We start from the raw sequence: 27,654 nt of genomic DNA on the forward strand, positions 1-27,654 counted from the left end.
AATTTTTAATTTCAAATATGTCGAAAGATAATGATTTTATCGTTAAGACTAAACAGTATATTATTCATTCTTAACGATAAAATTATTAGTTTTCGAGAAAATTGAAACTAAAAATTAAGCCGCACAACACATTAATAAAAATAGCTAAATAACTTCAAGTTACATGTTTAACTTCAAATATCTCGAAAACTAATGACTTTATCGTTACGAGTGAAGAGGGTGTTATTTACATACAGAGTATTTAAGAATCTAAAAATTGTGCTTAAATGGCAATTTCACTAGTGACGTAGAATTTGGGAAGAGTCAACCATTTGCTTTCCCCTGTCGCACGCCTCTGGTAATAGCCGGAAACTTGTATTTAGCATAATTTCATAGGGTGGATGATACCATGTTACTACTACAACTGGTTGTCGTAGTATCATGGATGATACTTACACTTTCTACCAAGTATGAAAAGGATACGTCGAATAGTTTTAAAATACTGAGCAAAAATATTTTTTTAATTTGTAAATAAAACACCGAGTAACTCAATAAGGAGACATATTTTATTTAAGTGATTTTGGTTAAATTTAATATGTTTAGGTCTAGAATCTACAACTCAGAGATTGGACATTTTTAATGAAACCCCCTCTATAAGCAAAACTAGATCTTTTACTATAAAAAAAGAAGAAGAAAAAACGACAAAAAAATTTGTTAATTAGTGAAAAATTCCCAGGAACCCGATTATCGGAACAACATTTCATAATGTGTAATCCCCGCGACGTTATTAAAAAAAGAAATTACAGTCGAACCCGCTTATTAGAATACCTCTTAAAGGAATATCCCGGTTTAAGGAATAGAAATTTGAGGTCTCGAAACATTTACAGGAGCAACCAATGATCGGTTATTAGAATATCCCGGTTATAGGAATACTTTTACCTGGCACAAAGGCTATTCCAATAAGCTGGTTTGACTGTATAAACAAATTAGAACAATTTTAGAGTTGAATTAAAATTTGAATTTATCAATACATTTATCGAACACATATATAAAAATAAAAGTAATGAGATTTTATACAGATTTATATTCTTTTGCTAACAACCGCATTCTTGCAATTGAAAATATTGTAGAATTTAATAAACAAATTAAATATCTCATGAATTATTAAATATTTTTTAACCATTTTTTTTGCTTAATACTGGTAACATAGCGCAACTTTTCCTATTAAATAAAATTATTTATAGTGCTTATTTAAAACGCAAATAAAATTTTTTTGCAAATTTTATTTTTAAAATTTGTATATAATTATTTAAATAAATAGGGGTCAAATTTAATTTAGTAAGTCTTAAATAAAAGATTTATTCTTCAGGTTTGCAGAAAAAATCCTAAAGACCTTCATTAAAATGTAAATTACCTCAACAGTTAAAAAAGTAAATATTGTGCAAAAATGACCCCTTTTTAATTATTTTGGGCCCATTTATTTTTTTTTTTGGGTTTGTATTCACCTAAACTTTGATATAAAATTTGTTCCAACCTGTACGGAATTCTAATTTTGTTAACAGTAACTGGACTAAATTTTAAGTGAAAAAAATGTGCAGTAAATTGGGAGATCTTCTAACAGCTAATAGAGAATTCAGTCAATTTGAAAGCACTCACATTACGTTCACGTCACACGTAATAAAAATAAACGACGATGTTGAAATTCCGAGACATTTGGAATCATTAATTTCAAGAAGTCAATGTGAAATAAATGCCAAAAAAATTAAGCAGATATTTTTTACACCAACGATCGAATATTTTTTAAACATTTGGGCAACACTATTAGTGGCTGCTGCTTACGATTTGGAGGGTGGATTTCGATACGAGTAGTTAAACAATTATTGTTATAACAATTTAATTGTGTATAAATTTAAGGTAAGTTTAAAGTATAAGGCTCTAGCTCTAGCTTTTTCAAACAAAAATTTGTTCCGTAAAATTTAATTTTAATATTATTATCGATTTTATTATTCATCATTAATAATTTTGAATGGAACTTCCGACCACATTTTTCCGCTCAAATTATTTGTAATAAATATTTTAAATATGACATCTTGATTGTATAATTTTTAAGAAATAAAATCATCCTGCTTATCTTCAGATTACAATTATAATTCTTGAATACAATGTAAGGTCGCCTATTTTTTCTATATCTTATACATGATTATTTAAATTGATTTAAATTACCAATTCCTTTAAGAGGAAAGGAACATTTTGACGCCTGTCAAAATTTTTAATGTATTTTAAATGTAATCTTTTTTTCAAATCCTGAGAAAACTAATAAGTATTTTTGAAAAATTTAAACGCAGAATTTAAATGCAGAATGAAAGATTATTTTATTACCCAGGGCCGAAAATCCCTTAGAATGAATAAAAAGTTTCTTTTGAATGAGATATTTAAAATTAAAAATCACACTAAATTTTCTCTTAGTTTTTCACCCCTGTAACTTATTAAAATAAATATTATAGAAGTTTGGAGTGACTTTTGGCCCTCGGTAATAACGTATTCTTTCATTCTGCGTTTAAATTTTTCAAAAATACTTATAAGTTTTCTCAGGAGACGAAAAAAATGAACCCATTTAAGTAGCATTGAAGCCGAAAGTTCGTACCATCCCCTTAAGTAATATCAATTTTGACAATGAAATCATTTCTTCTTCTAGCAGTGTTTTTTTTCGATGCAAATGCTAATCAAGGTGAGTATAAATCTAATATTAATTTTAAAAAGTTTTTTGTTGCATATTTCATGTTTTTTTGAAGTTATACTTCTTTAGGCGCGATTGAGAGAAAAATTTCATAATACTGCACGCATGCGCACACAGACAGTATGGTGTTTAGTTGTTAAATCTTTCTAGTTATGTATGAATATATCAGTGCAAGAAAAGGTGTGAAAACAATATATTAGTGTTTTTAGTAAATATATGTATTATAATTTTTGTGTCTGTGGCTTTGCCTTCCTCAGAAGTAAGATGAGTGTTATTAAATCATTTTATTGTATATTTATTATACTTCACGCCTTGTCTGTTTGTTACGGTGAGGTAACGATTAGGTATGTCCGAACCGATAAAAACACAGTCGTCGTAGCGTGTTTGGTATAGCATTCAGCCAGAGATCGAGAGGTCTTGAGTTCGAATCCAGTGCAATCCTATACTTTTTTTATTTTTTTGAAAGCAGCAAGCACAAAATTAGTTTGGTGTTTAAAAAAATTTAAAAAAAAACTTGAAAAATTGAAGAATCTCAAATGCAGAATCCACCAATTTAATAAATTAAAATGGTAGATAGTATTTTAACACTGAGATTTTTCGTGTTTGAAAGTTCTTACTGGTACATCCTTAATCTGCGACTTTTTCAATTAATAAGACAGCAGACGACGAATATAGAAAACGAAAGGGAAACGATCACATTTCGCTTTCATTCGTCTAGGAAAAACGGACAGCAGAGGAACTTTCAGTACTCAAATCCGAGTAAAGGAAATAAAAATAATTTTTCGGTTCAGAGGTGGGCACACTTTCGAAAGCTACTGATGACGCCTGAAAGGGTAGAAACAGTGCCTATCTAGCTGGTGTGCAACCCTCTGAATCGAAAACAAGCAAAACCATCATTTATTATTTAAAAAAAAAACTATTTAAAGTATAGTTATTTTTAAGAAATCATATAATAAAATTATAACTTCTTACGTGCGTACAAAGTACACACACATTCTTTTTTTTTTTTTTTTCTTCTTCTTCTTCCTCTTTGTCAGCAATTCTTCTTGTTCATTTGCGGATTGATACGTCTATGGAAGGTTGTTACTCCATCTTTTGTGGTCGGCAGATACTTCTTCTACATGATTTATCTCTTGCTATTTTGACCATACGTGTCTCCTCTATCCTGCTTATGTAGTTATTCCATTATTTGTTTTTTCAGTTTAGTGTCCAATCGTTTTTACCCTTTACGTTAAATTTTCTTCAAATTTCTTCACTCCTCTTTCGATCTCTCAGCGTATTTCCTGTAACTCTTCTCAGTACTCTCATCTCTGCTGTTTCCAGTAATATTTGTGTTGTGCCTGTGTTCAAGTCTTGTTTCTGATGCATATGGCATTATTAGTCTTATACTGGCTGTATAAATTCTTGACTTCATCTCGGTGTTAATTTGTCCGTTTCGCCATATAGTGTTATTAAGGTATCCTGCCAGTATATTTGCTTTTTGTACTTGATTTCTTACTTCCTTCTCCAGGTCTTTATAGCTGGACAATGTAATTCATATTACATCTCTGTACACGATCTCAGAAAACTGTTGTTCATCCGCTAAACTTATCCTCTAGTTCATAATTTCTTCTCAAATTTTAGTTGTAAGTTTCAGGGTAGTATTTAGTTTATATCTTTGTAATTTTCTGGCTGTTTTTATCTCATTCTTCGGGTATTTTATTGAGAATTATAATTTCCCCATGAAGAAAATATACACACATGTTAAATTTAGAGTTTTTCCAGTGATTTCTTCAGTACTTTTCTCAAGTTCACAAATGTTTGGGTTTTGTTTGTCTATTCTGGTTCTTCTATATATTCATTGTATTCTTATGATTATATATCTACATTTAGACCTTGTTCATCTTACTTTAGAGCTATTTTTCAATAATTTCTATTCTCCAGGTATATGCAGTTTGTTATCGTATTAATCTCTATATTCTTATTAATTCTATTTTGTTTTCGCTCCCACGCACTTTCTATTTTCAGTTTATTATTTTAGTTTTATAACTACCATCTTATTATTTGTATATAATATAGTACGAGGGTATTTTAAACAAACAGGATTTTTACTTTTCTGTACTAAATTTATTATTTTCATTTCTATTTTGTTAACAATTGTATTTTTTATAATAATCAGTTTATTGTCTATTTATCTGTTTTTTTTTCTGTTGGTCTGCATAATTGAACTAACCCCATTTTGTATTAACAATTCTGAGTGATTCTATTTTATAATCAAATATTTTGGATTCTACTCTTTATACTTCTGAAGGCTATTTTTATTCCGTTGAGAATGAATCTCCACTTCTTATCGTTTCTGTTTCCCTTCTTCTTAGCCCTTTATCGTCCAGTCCATCAAGTTCGGAAGAGCGACACCTGGTTTCATAGCTCAGCAACATTTTTAGCAATTTTATGTATATTAGCCAATTATATTAGTCCTGGTTACAGGATAATTGTCAACGCCAGAGCCCAAAAAAGAATAATAAGAAAAAGTAAAAGTAAGGTTATGTTACCAAAACGTAAACATTGTTGGTATGTAGTAAATAAAATTAATTATTCAAATGCAGTACTACAAGCAAAATACGATTAATTAAATTCACTATCATATCAATATTATGGAGCAACATATACTTTTTACAATTTATAACACAGCATTTGCGAAATACAATTTTCTTCAATGACAGATATATACGTCAATTTGGCAATATAAAATATGTAAGAAATATGTTAGAAAGTGGCAAGGTTTCTCCGCGATTCGCGCACGATCGTTTCTCGTATCCCCTCCAATTATTTGCACATAGCGAATAGTATTTGTTTAGCGAATCAAGCACGACCTAATGAATTCGTTCGCATTCGCACATGTTCAAAGCGATTCATGTCGGTAAGTCAGCGAATCGTCAAAGGAAACGATTCATTTGGAAAGTACAGTTTTTTCTTTACGAATTAGTTTGAGAGGGCTGTTCATTGTGTAGTTGTCAAAACTTGTATTTGTAAATAATTTTTCAATATGGAATGAACGAATAAAAAGATATTTCAATTAATTGAATCGTATAGAAACGACGAATGTCTATGGAATCCGAAATTGAAAGTTGTATATAAAATAATAAACAGAAAAACTGATGCTTGGAACAAAATTTCTACTGAAATGAATTGTGATGTCTTTAAACTAAAAAAACACTTATTCGCTTCTGGCATCATTTAGAAGACAAAGACAAAAAGAGGGCTCTTCAAAAAAGTCAGGTAGTAGTACTGACACAATTTATAACTTTTGTTTTTATTGGATAAATTTCAACCCACAAAGACCGAAGTAAGCAAATCATATCAAATTTGAACACCATACTCTCTTCTCCCCTTTATTTCGGCACGTCACGCAATAACTATAAAACTAGCAGCGCTAATGATTACATGTTCATCTGTGTCTGACATAGGGCTATTCAACAATATTCATTTTTTAGAGCTTCTGTTATGTGTCGTAAAGATATCTACGTCATACGTATTTGGTTTGTATCATTGGTATAGTCAGTCGTATACCAATAATGTATGACGTAGATATATTAATATTAGACGACACATGACAGAAGCTCGAAAGAAATGACAATCGATGAAAAGCCCTATTGCGGACGGATGATCAACGAATGCGTTAGTTCGCTAAAATGTAAATGGTTTTACTTTGTAGCGAACGAATAATAAACGAACACCTACCAATTCGTTACTTCGTTCGTTCGAGTTCGCTTTGATTTAAATGCACCTTAACAGTTGTTCTTTTTTTGCTACATAAAATATAGTTCTAGTTATAAATTATCTGTAGTAATATGTTTCTTTATTGAATATGATTGAGTTGGATACGCTACGATGGAACAGTACCAGACAATGCAGTATCAATTGGTGTAGATGCTAACAATAACAACTTGTATATTGGACGTGTCTATTTAAACACCAATCCAGAAAATGACCACTGGGATCCGTTTAATGATGCAAAAAGACACGTTCCCAGGACTCTTAAAGAAGGGGTTGTATCGTTGGATACTGTACTATTTCATAAAATGCAAACAGCTACGGAAAGAATTGAGGTATTAACAAATTCACAAATAAAATAAAAATAATAGAAACTTTAAAGCAATATTAAAAACAAATTCTAAAAATATTCTTCTTCTTGTTCTTCCTCTTTATCAGCAATTCTGATTCTTCATTTGCGGATTGATACGTCTATGGAAGGTTTTTACTTCATCTTTTGCGGGGTCGGTCGTTACTTCCACCGATTTCCAATCTCTTGCTGTTTTGACCACACGTGTCTCCCCCATTCTGCTTATTACTCTGGGCTAATTAGCAAAATACAAGGAAAAGTTATTTACCAGCAATTTTATTGTTGGAATCGAATCTTATAATTGTATACAGGGTGAGGCAAATAAAGGGCCTATTAGAAATATCTCGAGAACTACAGGCAACAGAATCATGAAAATTGGAATGGAGGGGTTTTAAAGGATGATCTATTAAATGAAAATATTTTCATCTCTTTGCAACTTCCGGTTATACCGGAAGTTGCTTATAAATTCGTTTTTTTAAATGGGATACCCTGTATATTTTTACATTTTTGGATTCTCTTCGATGTCTTCTTTCTTAAAATATGAGGTTGTGTAATATTATACAGGGTATTTTAAAAGATAATTACGTTTTTTTATTAATTTCGTAGCAAAATTAACACCCTGTAGAATTGTAGTAGTTTGACATCTAAAACTCTACTTACGTTCAAATGATTTTTAATATACTCTACTATTGTTAAGAATCATTAGCATAGCTAAATTTTTAATTTTAGTATACAGGGTTCGTCGAAATTCGGAATGAGTATTTTCTGAGTTTTCTTAAATGGAACACCCTGTGTTTTAGTATTGTAATGAAACGATATTTTATGGAACTTTTTTATTTCTTAAGCATTCCCTATACCTAACTGCTTTAATTTGTGCTTAATTGTTAATCGCACCAACAATCTTAACTACGTAGGTATTTCGATAGCTAAACCATTATTGGTAATTTTAAGGACCAGTCTGGATTATTATGTATTTATTTCTGAAAAATTATTTGGGATTAAGTGTTTTCACGACCAACCTTATAAAATTTATTGTATTTTTTGTTGCAATTAATGTTTAGTTTGAATCACCAATAACTCACAAATTAAAGCAGTTAGGTATAGGGAATGCTTAAGAAGTAAAAAAGTACTATAAAATATCATTTCATTACAATACAAAAATATAGGGTGTTCCATTTAAGAAAACTCAGAAAATACTCATTCCGAGTTTCGACGAACCTGTATACTAAGATTAAAAATTTAGCTATACTAATGATTCTTAACAATAGTAGAGTATATTAAAAATCATTTAAACGTAAGTAGAGTTTTAGATGTCAAACTACTACAATTCTACAGGGTGTGAATATTGCTACGAAATTAATAAAAAACGTAATTATCTTTTAAAATACCCTGTGTAATATTACAAATCCTCATATTTTAAAAAAGAAGACATCGAAGAGAATCCAAAAATGTAAAAATATACAGGGTGTCCTATTTAAAAAAACGAAGTTATAAGCAACTTCCGGTATAAGCGGAAGTTGCAAAGGATGAAAATATTTTCATTTAATAGATCATCCTTCAAAACCCCTTTATTCCAATTTTCATGATTCTGTTGCCTTTAGTTCTCGAGATATTTCTAATAGGCCAGTTATCTGCCTCACCCTATATATTAATAATGCAGGTATGCAAAGTCCGCAGATATTGTGCTACTTTTTTTATAAACAAAATGGCGCCCGAAAATCGTGTTTTTTTTCAATTTTTGCTCTATAACTCCAAAAATTTCAACTTTACACCAAAACCACCCAAATAAAAATTCACCGTAATTAAATTTTGCATAAGAGTGTAAGTTTTATCGGTTCAAAGTCCTTAGTTTTGAAAGGGCTGTAGTTAAAAGGGCTTAAACGATTATCTAATCACGAGTGGATGCAAATTGAGAAACACCAATTCGTAACCAATTTTTGTCTTACAGACAAACAAAAAAATATAAAATATTCAGAAAAGCAAAGCCGACTTTTTTATTGTTTGAGATTTTTGGTATCTCTAACAATTTTTAAGTTATTTAAAAAAAAATTTTCAAAATTAAAAATTTTTAAAAATTTATTTTAAAACCAATTTTTTTTCAACATAAACGCTTTAAATCGATGAAACTTACAGATCATATAAACACAACATAATTAAAGTAAATTCTGAAGCGATAATGATTAATTTCATTTAAGTTGCTAGTTAGTGGTTGATCTTCCCGATTTTTTTTGCCAAACCAAAATTGACCAACTGTATTTTGTGCGTAACTTGCTTACATTTGATGCTAGGGACTTTTTTATAAAACAGAAATAAAGCTTTTTCAAATCACTTTAAAAAAGCTCTTCTGAGTTTTCCCCAAAAAGTGCTTAGTTTGTTGGATATTTCACGTTGAAATATTCCGTTTGCAATTTGGCGAACATTATTCTATTTTTCATTAGCTATAACCCTGGTTCTACTAGGTGTAGTGACCTCGTGCGTACACCATTATTTGTTTTACTATTTTACATGCTATATTTTTGCTGAGAATGCTTTTTTCGATAAAATATATAGGTACTTTTTCAATTATTTGCGAAAACTGTCTAAAAACGTAGATTTTTTTTAAATGAACATAGTCACTCGCAAATAGCTCAAAAAGTATTGACTTAGTGAAAAAACTCTATAGAACAAAAGTTGCTTAAAATTAGTCAGTTTATTCATTTCCGGACTTATTTTGCACATATATTTTTGCACCCACAACAGGGGGTGAAACTCACCCACAGGACAAGAGAACACATAGGCACAATATCACTTTTTTTCTTTAACATGTTAGCTATGCGTATGCCAAATTTCATGTCAATCCAAGCGGTTCTTTAAAATATACAGCAAAAACCGTGAAAGAATGTATTAATAGGTTCATGTTAATTTCCATTATTCGTTCATTTACTTGCTGATAATAATCTTGTGTGTATTTTATTTATTTATTTTTGTTAATATTGTTACTCCTTTTGCTGCTATTTCTAGTTTGTGAGTGCCACTCTATATGTCTATATATTTTCCTTTAATTTCCTTTAGTTGATATATATATAATTAATTTTGATATATATATATATATATATATATATATATATATATGTATTTAGTTGATATATATATTATATATGATATATATCATAAATACGCTTAGTCTTTTAATTTCCGGGAATATGTTATTTTGTTTCGTTACGATTCCTTGTATATTCCATATTCCTACTTTCATAGTGCTTTTTCTTCGCCAAAGTTGTATCTTGTTTCTGTTCAAATTCCGAAATTGTGTTGGATTGTTTTTTGCATAATGATTTTTTCAGAGTGTCAGGTTGCAGGACAGGTGCCTCAACGCCAAGTTCTATTGAGGACTGTAGTTCCTATTTGTTAATCAAAATCATTTCCTTGCTCTATGATCATTATCGGTAAATCCATCCGGATAGTGGAAGGGAAATGATAGGTTTGGATATGGTCTGAGGTTAGGACAGCAGTTTCCTCGGTATGATATTAGGAGATAAACCAAGGCTCGCGTGGGCAGGAACGCATCCTTGAAACAAATCTGTCCACTATCGGAATCATATTATGTGAGTATCTACCCAATACCACTTAAAACGTGTTTTCGAATATCGTTATTAGATATCAAAAATATTTTATGAAATAATGAAAATGAAATACTGTTTTTATTCTCCAAAGTACCTAGGCAGGCAATCTCAAGTATACTAAGATTTTATTTAAATAAAATGTTATCGATATCGTTACTATTAGATGGACGGATAGAAAGACTTGTCAATAAAGATTTTGAATTTGAATAAATGACCCAGGTGTGTTATCGGTAATTTTAAGTTATACTTCCTGTTATATTTTATTCAATCCTAAGATGGAGGCGTTTCTAAAACTAGCTTCATGGAACGCCAATGGCTTATCACAACATACACAGGAAATCAAATACTTTCTACACCTTCACAAAATAGATATACTGCTAGTATCCGAAACTCACTTTACACAAAAAAGTTACCTTAAAATTCCAAACTATACTATATATACTACTAATTATCCAGATGGATCAGCACATGGAGGCTCTGCTATTATAGTTAGAAATACAATAAAACATCATAATGCTGGCGAGTACCAAACAAATCACATTCAAGCGACCAATATTGTGGTTGAAGACTGGGATGGACCACTTACAGTATCTGCGCTGTATTGCCTCCCACGACACTCTATCACAAACGAACAATTTAAAGATTATTTCAATTCACTTGGGAGCCGCTTCATAGCAGCAGGGGACTATAATGCCAAACATACCAGGTGGGGATCAAGACTAATCACTCCGAGAGGTAGAGTTCTCTTAAATATCATAGAGTCAAATAATATGGATTATTCATCAACCGGCGAACCAACATACTGGCCCTCGGACAGAAATAAAATCCCCGATTTGGTCGATTTTGCTGTAGTTAAGAACATCCCTAGGTCTAATATAAAAGCTACATCATGCTACAAATTATCTTCTGATCACTCGCCTATACTATTCACAGTTGGAACCCAGGTACTTATTAAAGAAATATCCCCCTCACTTTATAACAGACGCACACACTGGCCAAAATTCAGATCTGTCCTGGAGAACAAGGTGTCTCTAGACATTCCACTAAAAACCAAAGAGGACATTTTTCTTGCTGTGGAACAACTAACTACAAATATCCAATCAGCTGCCTGGCAAGCAACACCAACAATACAAAATAAATGCATAATAAATGACTGCCCACAAGTTGTCAAAGAAAAAATTTTGCTAAAGAGAAGACTGAGGAAAAGATGGCAACAGACCAGAGATCCTGCTGATAAGCGTAGATTCAATAGTGCATCAATGGAATTAAAAAAGCTCTTCGAAGATCTCAAAAACCAATCACTTCAGTACTACTTGGAAAATTTAGATTCCACTAAAGATACCGATTATTCGCTATGGAAAGCCACGAAAAAACTGAAACAACCCCAGAAACCGTCACCTCCAATTAGAAAATCGGACAGAGAATGGGCTCGTAGTGCACAAGAGAAAGCAAGTTGTTTTGCAGAGTATTTTTCCGAAGTATTTACTCCCAATCAAGTGAATTCACCTGTGGAAGTAGACGTATTCTCATTTCTTCAAAGTCCATATCAAATGAGTTTGCCTATTCCGAAATTTAAGTCGTCCGAAGTCATCTTGGCTATTAATAATTTAAACGATAAAAAATCTCCAGGGTACGATTTGATCAGTGGAAAAGTATTGAAAGAATTACCTATCAAATGCATAAAACTTATAACGTTTATATTCAATGCCATATTAAACTTAGGTTACTTTCCTGATCAATGGAAAGTGTCTCAGATAATAACCATTCTAAAACCGGGGAAACCTCAAGAAGAAACTACATCGTACAGGCCAATCAGCCTCTTGCCAATCACGTCTAAAGTTTTCGAAAAACTATTAGTAAAAAAACTCGAACCCTGGATCAAAAATCTAATTCCAGACCACCAGTTTGGATTTCGATCCCATCACTCAACAATCCAACAAGTTCACAGAGTGGTAAAACATATAAATGCTGATTTTGAGGCCAAAAGGTACTGTTCAGCGGCATTTCTTGACGTTAGGCAGGCATTTGACAAGGTATGGCATGAAGGCCTCCTATACAAGCTAAAAAAGACATTACCGCACAGCTTTTACATTCTTCTTGAGTCATATTTGTCAGGTAGGTGTTACTTTATTAAATACCAAGATGCAATTTCCAAACTCTATTCTATCAAAGCTGGCGTACCACAGGGTAGCGTGCTGGGACCTACCTTGTATCTCTTGTTTACCGCAGATATACCTCCGCCTCTTCAGGAACCACTAGAGGAGAGACCACTTACAGAAGAAATGATGCTAGGAACATTTGCCGACGATACTGCAATCCTAGCCTCACACACAGACCCTATTTATGCCTCGCATATCCTTCAAGCGTATCTAGACAGAGTACAAATTTGGTTTTTGGAATGGAAAATTAAAGTGAATGAAGGAAAATCTATTCAAGTTACATTTACAACACGAAGAGGAACTTGTCCCCCTGTAACTTTAAACAATCACCAATTACCATCAGCCAACGAGGTAAAATATCTTGGTATTCATTTGGACAGAAGTCTCACATGGAGGAAACATATCTGGACCAAGAGAAAGCAACTAGGTCTCCAATTCAGAAATATGTATTGGTTAATGGGCCGTTCATCAAGACTATCTCTGGATAATAAATTGCTGCTCTATAAGGCAATACTTATGCCAATCTGGACATATGGGTTGGAACTATGGGGAACAGCCAGTCACTCCAACATCGAAATCATCCAACGCTTCCAATCAAAAACCCTCAGAACCATCACTAATGCACCTCGGTACATCAACAATAGAATTATTCATCGAGACCTTAAAACTGATACGGTACAAGAAGTCATCACAAAACGTAGCGCTGCTTACATTGCCAAGTTGGAGGATCATGAAAACCAGTTTGCACTTAACCTCCTAGACAATTCCCAAGAACAGCGTAGGTTAAAGAGGTTCAAACCATTGGACTTACCATTTAGAGTAAACTTTTAAACTAATGAGTTAGTAGTTATGAAATGTAATTATTTTGTACAGAACTTTATAAAAATTGTACTTTGATTTTGCCAGTGGGTAAAATCTTTCTTGTCCTTAGTCAATGTAATTACTTTTGTTTATTGTTGACACTCAACAGATTGCAAAATAAATTTAAATTAAATAAAAAAAAAAAAAAAAAATTCTCCAAAGTACCTAGGCAGGCAATCTCAAGTATACTAAGATTTTATTTAAATAAAATGTTATCGATATCGTTACTATTAGATGGACGGATAGAAAGACTTGTCAATAAAGATTTTGAATTTGAATAAATGACCCAGGTGTGTTATCGGTAATTTTAAGTTATACTTCCTGTTATATTTTATTCAATCCAATACAAAACCAATAATAAACTGCTGATCTGATTGAAGTACTCTAATCTATCTTATCTTTTAGGTATTTTTAAGACTATTAATTTGCACATAAAAGATGAATATATAAATTTACTCTCTGTTGTAAAATCCAGTACTAATTCATACGTTGTTTGATTAGGAAAGTAAGATCAGTTTTACTAATTAACAATGAAAAATTTTCTAGTTCTGGCAGCAGTTTTTGCAGTTGCTTATGCAAACCAAGGTCAGTATATAGATAGAGAATTGTATTTGTCGTTTACCGTATTACAAAAATGCTTTCTTAGAAAATTGTTGTTCTCTCTTTGTATAATGCTGTTTTTTAATACATTGTTTTAATCTTCAGTATAAATCTACAAAAGTTTCTTGTATTTACCATTTACTACTCACACTAATCTTGCTTGTTTCTTTTTTTTTTTGTTGCTTGTTCATTTTGTTACATATTTATATTATATACTTATTAAGTTCCAGTTCGAAGTTATATTGCATATAATAGGAATATATTAGACTGTATAACAGATAAAAGTCATATAGAAAGTTATATTTTTAAACGCTTTTCTTTACTTCAATAGTTTGCATCAAATCTATTTAGACGTTAATTTGACTGACTTTTCTTCAATGCAAATGAATGAAAATTTGCAGACATATGCATTCTCGGGAACAATACACGAATAGTCAATAAAAAATTGTTTTATGTTTATTAATTGTTTAAATAAAAAAAACGATTTTAATAGAAAATGCTTAAATTCTCTTGTTTTTTACAATGAAAAAAATCAAAGAAGCGGCTCTAATTATGCTAAATGAAACCAATTGTGTCGCAAATTCCTCGGTAGAAAGCAGTAGGATGTGGTTACCCATACTGAAAGAGGAAGTCAATATAAAGAAAATATCACAATTAGTAAGTCAATAACATATTGAGTTAGTACATATTTTATATTTTAGTATTACTTATTGTATATCTATGTATTATTAATATTATTTATAATTTAAACATATTAAAGTCAGAATTTGGCACTAGTTTCTTGAGAGTAAATTAAATGTAAGACCAAATACTTGCGATGACGGGTTAGTATCACGAGGTTTTTTCCTGGTTTTCCCTCGTGATTTACTATGGAATCTCTAACGCGAGAATTTTACTGTCATCGTTGCATTTGGTTGTCTTTTTAAAGACAGATCAGATGCTATGATTTTTTTGTGACGGATATTCTTGAGTTGGGGTTGATTTCATGTAATGGAATGAACTATCTTTCAGTAAAGTCGTCCCAGGAACGCATCTCATAAATACTGGCAATATCATTTTAAAGTCTTCTACTTTAAAATGTATAATATATGTCTGAATGGCCAGTTTAAATGAGTCAGATTAAATAAATTATTAGAAGAATATTTTACTTAGCAACAACATTTTTGTTTAATTTAGTAGTATTTTGTATTTTGACAACGACACCTGATTTGGGCGTCGAAACGTTAATAAAATTATTTTTTTCAGTTTAATTGTGGCTTATTTCCCATATAAATAGTTAATCTTACTTTAAAACATGTATCAAGGATAAAAAAGTTTTGTTTGTTTTTCGTTTGGCCCTAAAGACGATTAAAAATTCAAATTATACCAGCCAGCCCAAAACGCGTCGTGACGTCATCGGGCTATATGTTTACATTCTGAACCAACAAAGTAAACAAAATTGTATATAATTTTAAATTAGAAATTTTAAACGTCAGTAGAAAATGCAGTTATGTGACGTTACAAGTATTTTTGATCGTTTGAACTATTCATGGAAAATTTGTACTTTTACAAAATGGTTTTATTTTCCATAGTAAACCTTCTTTCCTTTCCTTTAATAACTATATCAAACTCCAATCTCAACAAACTGGTATATATTATTACAATGACATACGATAAATGTCATTAGAATATAAATATTTTTCCTTTATTCCGCGACGACGAGCTGGCCAAATACCCAAGTAAGTGGAGGCCAATAAACTAAAGAAGAAGCAGAAGAATATACCTAAATATAACCATAAACGGAAGATATAGTTAAACTATGTGACGTCACGGGTAGTTTGAACTATTTTAAAATACAGAAGACTTTAAATTTGTACTTCTAAGTTATTATGAGTTTTTAAAGGAAAATGTGCAAGTTCCCTATTCCCATAGTATCCTATTGTTCCATTCGCTTGAACATTCGAATTCAGCTCTAAATAATTTCGGGGAGACAGTATCATCCTATCTAATTCCAAGTTCTATTCGGAACTTTTTGGTATCTTCATAAGTCGGACACAAGCTGTAGCAGATTCGTAGATACTCTTGATCCAGGCAAATATCGGAAGTCAAGATATTTTAAAAATTACCTAAGATTTTTATTCAGAATTGTATAAAGGAGAAGAACTTCCAGATCCTGACCAAAGTCAAATACTAAAAGACCTAATGTAGGCTCAGGAGACATCCCAGATATCACTACACAGCAAATAAAAAGAGCTACCTCGGAGATAAAAAAACAATAGACCAAAAGGCAGCGCTGAAAATTCTCTTTGAATTTACTGAAAATTCTCTTTGAATTTAATAAAGCTAGATTTTTCACAGTTGATTACTGTGAGTGTGTAGAGAAAGTAGAGAAACATACTGCGGTCGATCAAGCGAAACGTAGTAACAGGGGTTACTGAGAGGGTATCAAATTTGCTTTCCTACGAAGGTAATTAAATCCATTTACTAAGGCTGAAAATGAGTACATACATTCTAAATTAAATATAAATAAAAGTTATTATAGTCGGTCAGCTGTATGACGTGACAGAGTCGGTCGGTCGGCCCCAATAGTCGATTGAGGAAATGAAGCATTTTGGCTCGCAATTTTTTCGTCCAGCATGGATTTACTTGAAATTTTCACAGAAGGTAGGGAATAATGTAACGATCATTTTCTATATCATGCCGCTATCATACGCTAAAACCTTGGGGGTGGTTGCCGCCCCATCTCGGGGGTGGGAATTTTTTATCACATCTTAACCATTGTAGTTCGATGGAAAAAGTAATTCTAAGAAAAAAATGTGTTTTATATTTTCTTCGTAAAACTAACATTATTCGAGTTATTCGAATCAAAAATCGAAAAAATCGACTTTTTTAGAGGGTTTTTCGAGAATACCTCGAAAAATATTCTATATATTTTTGGCGATAAAAAGTTTCTTTAAAAATGATTTTGTAGAATTTTTAAAGAGCTATAAGACTGTGTAAATTAAATTCCGTAAAATCCCTTAGTTTTTAATTGGGGCGGGTTTAAAGGGCTCGAATAAGGGGGTGTTTTCTGGTAAATAGAGATTTTAAACAGCTATAAATATCTGGCTAACTATTCACTGCAATGAAAATCTATGCACAGGGTAATTTTAGACATTAAAAAATCTAGAATTTAGAAGTTTATAACTTTTTTCATATCTTCAGTATTTCCGGAGATATTTTGAAGTAAAAGGTGAAAAATACCAAATTGCAAAAGATCAATTTGTCTTTAAACTCCAATTTTTCCAAAATTTGGCAATTTAAATAGGTCAAACTCCTTGAGTTTATTGATATTATAAATATAAAGGGAACTACAGAAAGGTGAAGACCAATTTTGAATAAGGAAGGTAGCTAGAGGGTTGTTTTCACTGATTTTTTCATAGATAAAAACAGGTACCGAGATTTTTTTGATTATAAGTCGCTTAATTTTCATGCTAGAAACTTTTTATTATTTTTTTAAAGGTCTAATTGTATAATTGAAAAAAGATTATTTACCTTTTCCTCGAAAAATGCAAATTTTTCCCAGTATTTGGCTTTGACTATATCAAATTATGCATTTGACGAAAAAAGCTAAGCTTTAACATGCCGTATCTCGGTTTGTATTGGTCTTCAAGATATCATTGGAAAAGAGTTTGGTTTGTGTTACTAAAAGATACAATTTTGATATGCTTTTTCTCATGAGGATCTTTCAGTGCGTCACAGTTTTTCGATTTCTTTCTAACGCATTAAATTGTATGTGACAGAAAAAAACGCACGTCGGTGATTACATTTTGTCGGTGACATTTATAACATTTATTCTAGTTGTCAATAGATGGCGCTATAATCGATAAAAAAATTATTTACTAATAATATAATATATCCACGAATATAATCTGTACAATTTATAAGACTATACAAATCAAAGAAAATACCATTTTATAAATGCAATAAACATAATTGATTTGTTTTTATACCAAATTGCAAATAAAATGTGACAATTGTCATATTTAACTAAACTGTCATGTTAGAATAAATGTTATAAATGTGTATTATCACGGACTTACCTTTTTTTCTATCATTTGTGACGCACTAAAAAATGCTCATGAAAAGAAGCATATCTACAGTTTTTTTATTAAATGCATATTTTTAGAGGTATTCTCAAAAAACCCTCTAAAAAAGTCGATTTTTTCGTCGAAAAACTGTTATTTTCAAGCGCGAATAACTCGAAAAATATTAGTTTTACGAAGAAATTGTAAAAAACAGTTTTTTCTTAGAATCACTTTTTCCATCGAATTACATGGTTAAAATGTAATAAAAAATTCCCACCCCCGAGATGGAGTGGCAACCCCCAAGGTTTTAGCGTATGATAGCGGCGTGATATAGAAAATGATCCTTGGACTATTCCCTACCTTCTGTGAAAATTTCAAGTAAATCCATGCTGGACGAGAAAATTGCGAGCCAAAATGCTTCATTTCCTCAATCGACTATTGGGGCCGACCGACCGGCTCTGTCCCATCATACAGCTGACCGACTATAATAACTTTTATTTATATTTAATTTAGAATGTGTGTACTGATTTTCAGCATTAGTAAATGGATTTAATTGCCTTCGTACGAAAGAAACTTTGATACCCTCTCAGTACCCCCTGTTCTACGTTTCGCTTGACCGGCCGCAGTATATTTCTCTAGTTGATTACTCACAGTAATTAACTGTGAAAAATCTAGCTTTAGTAAATTCAAAGAGATTTTTCAGCGCTGCCTCTCCGTCTACAATAAGTCACCTGGAGAAGATGGGATAGTCATAGAAAAATCAAAGAAGAAGGAGAAACATTAATAATAAATGTATTGAAAAAGATGTTTAATATTTGGGTGATGGCACTGTTCGTTTCTGATCACTGATGGTATCTTATGTCAGAGGATGTTGTCCTGCGGATGAGGTCGTCTTCAGAGGGTGATGAGACGAAAAACGGCTTAGTTGCTAAAACAATTCTTTTCAGATTTTTTTTGTTAATTAGTTATGAATGAAATGACTGAGTTGAAATTTAAAAATGTTTAAAAATAAATTTGATACGCGTTGAGGGCAGCTGTTACTGTACCCTCCCGATCATCACACAGCCAAATTTGTCCACTGTCGGACATAGGCCTCCTCAAGATGTCTCTACCTTTCTCTGTCCTGCGCAGCTGCAATCCAGTTCGGCGCTATTCTTTTAATGTCGTCGGTCATTCTGTTTGGTGGTCTTCCCCGACTTCGCTTGTCTGCCTTTAGCCGCTACTCTAAAATCTTCTTTATCCCTCTGTCTTGCAACGTGTTCTGGCCATATCCACTTCAACTTCGTAATGCGTTTTATGATGTCTTCCACTCCAGTTCTTCGCCGTAACTCACCATTTCGTATTCTGTCTCTCAAAGTTAGGTCAAGCATAATTCTTTCCATTTTTCATTGTGCTATTTGTAATTTTTTTATTGATGCTTTAGTTAATGTCAGTGTTTGAGCTCCATAAGTGAACACTAGAAGTAGGCACTGGTTTGTTTGTACGCAAAGGTTTGAACGCACACGTCTCTTAGTTTCACATACGCTGCCCATCGTTAAGATATTCTTATAAAAAATAATATAAAGCACAAATTATTTCAGATTTTATTATCCTACTCGCCCGATCATATATTATGTATCTGCGATGGTAGAAATAAATTCAGAAAACACTTCGAAAAAACAAAACTTAATTAAAATCATATTCTACATCTATCCTATTAACAACTATCCACAAAGGAGTGCTTTCCACTTCGTCTTAATAACTAAAACCATCTTGACTGTTTTCTCAAATGTCTTTCAAAAAATTTCTGGACCACGTTCAACGTAGCGATCGGTATTTCTCTTTATTTCATTTGTATTTGGTTATATTTTTTAAATAAAACAACAGATATTTGTCAAAATTCGACACAAAATTTACCTAGTTTTTAATTATATATATTTATTTTAGATGATTATCTCCGTTGGGTAAGCTACGATGGAACAATACCAGACAACGCTGTACCAGCTGGAGAGGATGCTAACAATAACACTATATATATTGGACGTGTCTACTTAAACACCAATACAAACCAGTCCAGTTGGAACTATACCACAGATGCAAAAGGATACGTTCCCGGGAATCTTAGAGAAGGAGTTGTGTCTTTAGATACTGTGCTATTCCAAAAGGTTCATACAGCTACAGAAGGAATTGAGGTAATGTATTAACAATGTTTTAAGTATAATTGTAAGTGTTAATAATACCTATATGTTTCAAAGCAAGCAAAAAAGCAAAGGACCCCGCAACACTACACTATTATTCTGAAGCTATAGCCTTCTGAATTTATTGGATACAGGTGTTAAGTGTAGGTCAAGTACACTAATTCACAGTCAAGTGATCAAAAATATTTTTTATTGGCGCAGTCGCTGAAGGTTTTCACCTCCGATTTCGTTGAACCTTCATCGATTTTCATAAACATTGGTGAGTAGTTAGAGGATACCTAAAGGAACAAAAGTGATATAATTTCAACTTGCGGTTTTACCCTGGGGTGGATACCAACCCTTTTCGGCGGTGAAAATTATTTTTTTTAAAATAGTACCACAAATCGATAGAGAAACAAATTCTAAGCAAAAGGCTATAGCGGGATAAAATGGTAAAATCTTTACTCGGCTGGATTCTTACTTCGGATAAGGCAATCGAAAGTACATATTTAAAAACCCCCCTAACCAAATTTTTAACTCCCTACGTGACCCCAGGTGTCCCCAATAGCAAAAAATGTGTTTTTTCGAAAGAAATGCATGTTTTAAAGCTGTTTTTCACATATAACTCATAAACTATAAGCTTTTGCAAAAAAGTTATTATTACGAAAATTGAAGATAATAAAAAACTAATTACACTCCTCACTTAAAGAACTAAACTAATATTATTTCAAAGTGTTTTATGGGTAATTCAATGTAAATTTTTTTCGACGAGTACTTAAATCGAAGTATTCAAGCTTAAATAACTTAAAAACGATGCATTTTATAAAATATACCTGCTAAGCACATGTCAAAGTACAGAATACCTATCAGATGAGCTCCAGAAGAAGTTCATAGCATCAAAATTAAGCAAGTTATTATGAAAATAAGAGAACCACATTTCCACAAAAATTAAAATTTGTAGTAATCCTCACAAGAATTTCTATATGTTAGCATAAATAATGATTTCAATAATTTTAACCGGTTTAGAATGCATATTTTGGAAAAAAAGATATAATTCAAAAGATCAGAGTTTTTAAAATTATCGTAATTTTCATTTTCTTTTGATAATAACTCCAAAAATACTCAATATACATAAAAAATTAGGTCTTGATCCCGCGTATGAAAAAAAAAAGTTGATTAATAAATAGCAAGCTGAAAATTTGTTATTAGCTTAAGGGTGTCTAGTTGGATAAACTTTGATATATGGGAACACTGGAACAGGGGCAGTTTTAACTGTAGAACAGGTTAAAAATTTGGAACGGTCAGACTACGAAAACGGCACATTTATTTTGTCCGACAGAACAGACATAAACTCTCCGAACAGAGATTAAACTCTCATGCAAAAATCAGACTGCTATTTATCACCTGTCATAATTCCTGTCATTTGACATATTCTACATGTTTCACTCATTAAAACGCCCATTTGGTGATAAATAGCAGTCTGATTTTTGCATGAGAGTTTAATCTCTGTTCGGACAGTTTAAGTCTGTTCTGTCGGACAAAATACATGTGCTGTTTTCGTGGTCTGACCGTTCCAAACTTTTAAACTGTTGCAAAATTAAAACTTCCCCTATTCCAGTGTTCCCATATATCAAAGTTTGTCCGACTAGACACCCTTAATCTATTAACAAATTTTCAGCTTGCTATTAATCAACTTTTTTTTCATACGCGGGATCAAGACCTATGATATATAAACAAGTTTTAGTTTTTTCTGTATCAAATATTTTACCCGTGTTACTATTTCTGTAGGGTACAAAATAACCGAGATAGAAACGTTTAAAACTTAAATTTTGCTGCGAGAACCATGTAACCGGGGCCATTTAACCTTTTATTTTTAAAAACGTAAGGGATATAAAAGATTAAATTCAATGGGGTTCAATAGCCCTTGAAATTAACTTTCTAATGGTTTTTAGCTGAACCTGAGATCGTAAATATTAACAGAGTTATTAAAAAAAATAACATTTTTTTGGAAAAAATTTTAAAAGATAAATTTTGAAAAATTTTTGTTGCATATATTTTAACAACTTATTCGGGGGCTCATTTGATAGATATTTCTAAGTACTTTGACAAATATTTAATAAGTTTATGTTATAAAATGCATCATTTTCCCATTATTTAAGCTTGTATACTTAGATTTGGGTACTCGCCGAAAAAAGTATACATTCAGTTACCTATGACTCACTTTTAGTTAACATTAAAAGGTTTTTCTAGTAAGGAGTTTACTTGATTTTTTATTAGATTCAATTTTGGAAATAATAACTTTTTTGTAAAAAGTTATAGTTTTTGAGTTATTTATCAAAAATCGGTTAAAAACATGCATTTTTCTCACAAAAAAATAAAATGTTTGATTCTTTAATAACTCAAAAAGTTTTGATTTATTTTAATAACTTTATATAACAAATTTTGTTTATTATATTTTGTCCCTCTATCGAATTATGGGGTTATTTTTAATAAAATAATTTTCACTCCCGAGAAGGGGTGGCATCCACCCCCAGGGTAAAAGCGCAAGTTGGCACCATGTCACCTTTGTTCCTTGAGATATCCTCTAACCACTCACCAATTTTCATGCAAATCGATTGAGGTTCAACGAAATCGGAGGTAATAGCTCATATCCACCTTCAGTGACTGCACTATATTAAAAGAAGAGAGACACGTCTTTCATGCATATTTACGTGCTGTATATGAATCCCTGGTCAAAAATAGATGTATCATATTTCAGTCTTCAGGAAACCTCCGAAAAGACCTCAGAAAACTGAAGAAAAGCGATAGAAAATATGCTGCTAGAGCGATATAACAATTATCATGTTTTCATGAATGCTTCGCACTTCTTATCCAATACCAGTATAGCTGCAGTTACGCCGTACTTCAGAAAATTACTGAACAGTGGCGGATATACGAGGGGGATAAGGGAAATCTCCCCCAACACGGTCCCCAATTAAAGAAAAAACTAAATTAACGTACAGATAGTTGCAGATCACTTAAACCCGAGTTTGCCACAAACGATTTAAATTGACTTTTACGTATTCTTACGGTGCCTATCCGTTGCCTAAATGCTTGCTGTTATTAGAAATCGTAGAAATAAATCAATTGTAGATGTATTGAACCACTTTCTCAGGTTTTGAAGCCAAGATATGCTTCTTCTTTATTGTCTTCTCTTTCCAAATACTTTGTCATGGAGAACGAGTTACAATAAGCCATATTTATCTCTTTTTATTCTTCATATTAGGGCCAAGATATTCCAATTTGCGTTCTTTGATCGTGTTAATAATCTAGTATTTCTTGCCCATTCTAACTAGGACCTCAACATTAGTCACACGATTAACCAATATTAGTCACAAGTTTTAGGAAGTGTCCAACCTTCTATGTACTTCAGGGTCTCTAACTTTTGAAAAAAGATTTCATCGTTACGAACGCTGATCTTGTTTTTCCTATACGCTATTTTGTTTCAGTAGATAGGTTCCATTGGCTGTTTATGTTGGTACCAAGGAATGTGTAGGTGTCCAGCCTACCAATTAGTTGTATGTTAACCAAAAGCCGTGTATTTAATACTTCTCTTTTAGTGACTACCATATACTTGGTTTTTTTCCTATTTAGATCAAGCACATCTTCACTACTTATATCTGATATGCGGGACATTATTCTTTGCAAACCATCTAACCTATTTGCTGTCCTATAACCTATAAACTGCTGCGTCGTCGTCGGCATATCTAATGTTGTAGACGCACTATGTTAAGGGGGGGGGGTATGGTTTGAAATATCTAATTTTTTATTATTTCAAATAAAAGTGCATACTTTCAAGAATACTCTCTTGAAAATTTCAAAATAATCGGAGTAAAATTACCAGAGATACAGCATGTTGAATATTCGACTCGCTTTGCCGCGACTTCGCGCCAGCACGCTGGAGCGTAGTGAGAAACGTTAAACAACTGTTCCCATTCTCTTTTTGTAAATTATTCCGCTATTCAAATAACATGCTCCAATGTGCATCACTTTACGATTTGGCAGGCAAATAAGAAGATGAAAATGCAGTTGTCAAAATTTTAAACGCATTTTTCTCAAAACTGCTTTTTCAAATGCGGTGGACATTGTAACTGAAAAACTACTCGGCCGATCTACCTGATATTTTGCACAGATTTTCTTGAGACATTTAATGATGTAACAACGTCGAGATATTTTTCTTTTTTTGCTTATTTTTTGTTCAAAAATAATAAATCTCTTGATTTTCACAAAATTTTTAACAAAAATTTCATTTGATTTCTGAGTGATACCAAAAATTCAAAAATCATTAGAAATAAAAAAAGACTCGACGTTGTGACCTCGTGAAACTCATAAACTAATTAAATATTTTTGAATTTTTTGTTTCGTGTGATCTAGTGACGAGTTCTGATGTCCACCGCAAAATCCATTTTTTTGTGAGATGCCTGTCAAAATTTGTCACCAATGGCTTACTTTTCAATATTTTGGATTGATTTTGAATTGCACTTAATATGTTTGTTTAATTTAAAAATAAAATAATTGTACCGTAGCTTCGAAAAAATTCACAAAATTGTGCTTGATATGTTGATTTCAAACCATGCCCCCCTTAACTAACACGCCTTGCTCGAAGATATGTTCAGAGTAAATATCAAATAACACCGTGGATAGAATGCAACCTTGTGTCACTCCTCTTTCTATGGAGACTGCCTCTATCAACTGGCCTCTACTTTAAAGTTGGCAGTTTGGTTGTAAATTACCTACGTATGATTCTAAAGTCTCCAAGCCTTGAGAACACGATTTCAAAACGATTATCATCATGTTTTACTCTATGAAGTGCCATTTCGTAGTCGATAAAACAAATATATACGTCACAGTTCACATCCCTGCACCTCTGTATAAGCACCTGCTCCTAATGGTAGCCCAAGCGGGGATTTTTGCAGTTACTCGAGCGCCAGATTATCATATGGGGAGAAACCTGGTACCCTGCAGATGTACCTCTACCATATATTGGCTCTTAACACAGGGAAGTTCGTTAAGGGGGGCCCGAAAAAAAATCTATCCTTAAAAATACTCGAAATTGTCAGATTAAGAAAGAGTGTATATTTCAAAAATCTGACGATTTGAGCGGGGCTTAAGGAAATGGGTAAGTCAAAAAGTTTCACAAAAAAAGCGAATATTTCGCGAAATGAACGTCAGATCAAAAACTAAAAAATACATCTTCAATATTTTTCAAAAATCTATCGAATGGTACTAAACATGCCCCACATGGGTGGGGGTAAATTTTAAATTTTAAATACAAACCCCGCGATATTTTGCAAAATGAACATCAGATCGAAAAACTGTAAAATACACTTTCAAAATGTTTTTGAAAAATCTATCGAATGGTACCAAACACGACCCCCCACGGAGGTGGGGTGTGGGGTTACTTTAAAATCTTAAATGGACCTCCAAATTTTTATTGCAGATTTTGATTCTTTGTGCATAGCAACTTTAAAAATAAGCAACTTTTATTCAAGACATTTTTTCGAATCATGGATAGATGGCGCTATAATCGGAAAAAAGATTGTTGGAAATGGAAAATTAAATTAAAAAATGGAAAGTCCCCACTAAAATGGAAAATTTTATTTAAATTTTTTTGGTTTTAGGACCTAATAATCATAACCCAATAGGTCCCCATAACGCTCGAGTGACTGCAAATTTAGCATACTTTGCTCCCCTACCAAAAGCGAATAGAGCTTCTCGGGTGCCTAAAGTATCGTTGAATTCAAATTCTGTTCACGATACTACTTGTTCTTAGCATTTTTTATATATTCCGCCATGTACTACTTTGGTATGACTTTTGTATGATCTACTGGTTGGATAAAATCCAACTTTACATGAACCGGATGGATTGAGCACGTGTTTGCCTTAAATGACCTGACTGAGTCGAGTCTTATCTTAGCAATGCCTTAGCTGGTCGAACTGAGAACGTCCTTGCCTTAACTGGTTCTTGATTTTTTTAATAATGATATAGTGTTTTTTTGAAAATTGAATGGTGATTTTGCAATGCTAAAGGTAGGTATGTGCGTGAAAACGTGAGATGTCTTGTGTCGCTTTAGCAGCATTTTTTGTTGTAGTTGTTCCACAATTTTCTCCCTGACCCTCCAATGAAACACAAACCAAAGGACAAAAAAGATATACTCAAACTACATATAAATATTAACTTAATGTACTAAGCTCCCTTAATTTTCCTAACTATCGGGTTTATTGGGTTGAATTTGTATGTCTGTGGTTAAAGTTTCATGTCAGATTCGTGTCAGTTTCATTCAACAATTTCATTCTTTAATTTTAAAATGTGGGGGGAGATATCCTCTGTCCGATCCCGTAGATCCACCACTGTTCAGTAGTTTTTTGAAGATAAGGCGTCAATGCAGCTATAATGATATTGGATAAGTGTGAAGCATTCATGAAATCATGATAACTCTTTCTGAGATTCAGCTTTCTGAGTTCTTTTCGGAGGTTTTCTAAAGACTAAAATACGATGCATCTATTTTGACCACGGGTTCATAGGTATGCAGCACGTAAATATGCAAGAACATAATGAGTCTCTGTTCTTTCAATAATAAATATTTTCGTTCAATTGACAGTGAATTAGTGCACTTGACGTACACTGAAAACCTTAATACAATAACTTCAGAAGGGTGTAGCATCAGAATAATTAATAGTTTTGCAGACCTAGGTCCCGTGGACTATTTTAATCTGCACACTGGGAACTATCATTGACTGCACTTTCGTTAAATTTGACCGGGGCCTTCTTCTTCTTAATGTGCTGAGAATGCTTGTCGATCATTGGCTCTCACGAAGCCCAGCAAATATTAACAATCATTGTCTTATTTACAGCCGCACGAAATAATTCAGTGCTAGTTTTACCAAACCATTGGCGTAGGTTTTTAAGCTAAGAAGTTGACCGGGACCACTTTTCCATAAGGAATGTTGCGGGTTCCTTCAAATAGAAAAACATTTCTAATAACCTATGTCTGTGTTTTAGATTTTAACAGTAGTAAACGGTGCAAGAATAGAATGGAAATTCGTTAAAAACTATCAGTTCCCACAACTTTTTGACACAGAAGCTTATCATGTTGCTAGAGTCGGTTGGGAATATGAAGGAATGGAATTTAATTCGACTACATATCTTGGAACTGTCAATTTTAACGATCAACCAAATATAGGAAAAATTTTTAATGCTGCAGTTCTTTGGGCAGAAAACCACGTTTTATATTTCCCTTCACAGGGAACAGTTTTGAGCGGATACTCATATTATGCTTTGGTTTATTATTATTAAGTGTATTTTAAGTAAAATGAAATATTTAGTGTATTATAAATGCATAATTTAATATACAATAAAAAAATATACCATA

The 27,654-nt window shown here is 32.3% G+C and overlaps 1 protein-coding gene across 1 annotated transcript; it reads left to right on the forward strand.

Moving 5' to 3' along the window:
* Window positions 1–2,679: 2,679 nt before the first annotated feature.
* On the forward strand, window positions 2,680–27,654 carry LOC114338959 (uncharacterized). Its single transcript, XM_050645885.1, has 4 exons — window positions 2,680–2,707; window positions 13,846–14,025; window positions 20,013–20,257; window positions 27,285–27,654. The coding sequence occupies exons 2-4, from the start codon at window positions 13,971–13,973 to the stop codon at window positions 27,576–27,578; spliced, it is 594 nt and encodes a 197-aa protein (XP_050501842.1). The 5' UTR covers window positions 2,680–2,707; window positions 13,846–13,970; the 3' UTR covers window positions 27,579–27,654.

The sequence above is a fragment of the Diabrotica virgifera genome, chromosome 3, assembly GCF_917563875.1.
Source record: "Diabrotica virgifera virgifera chromosome 3, PGI_DIABVI_V3a".
In the NCBI taxonomy this organism is placed as follows: domain Eukaryota; kingdom Metazoa; phylum Arthropoda; class Insecta; order Coleoptera; family Chrysomelidae; genus Diabrotica; species Diabrotica virgifera.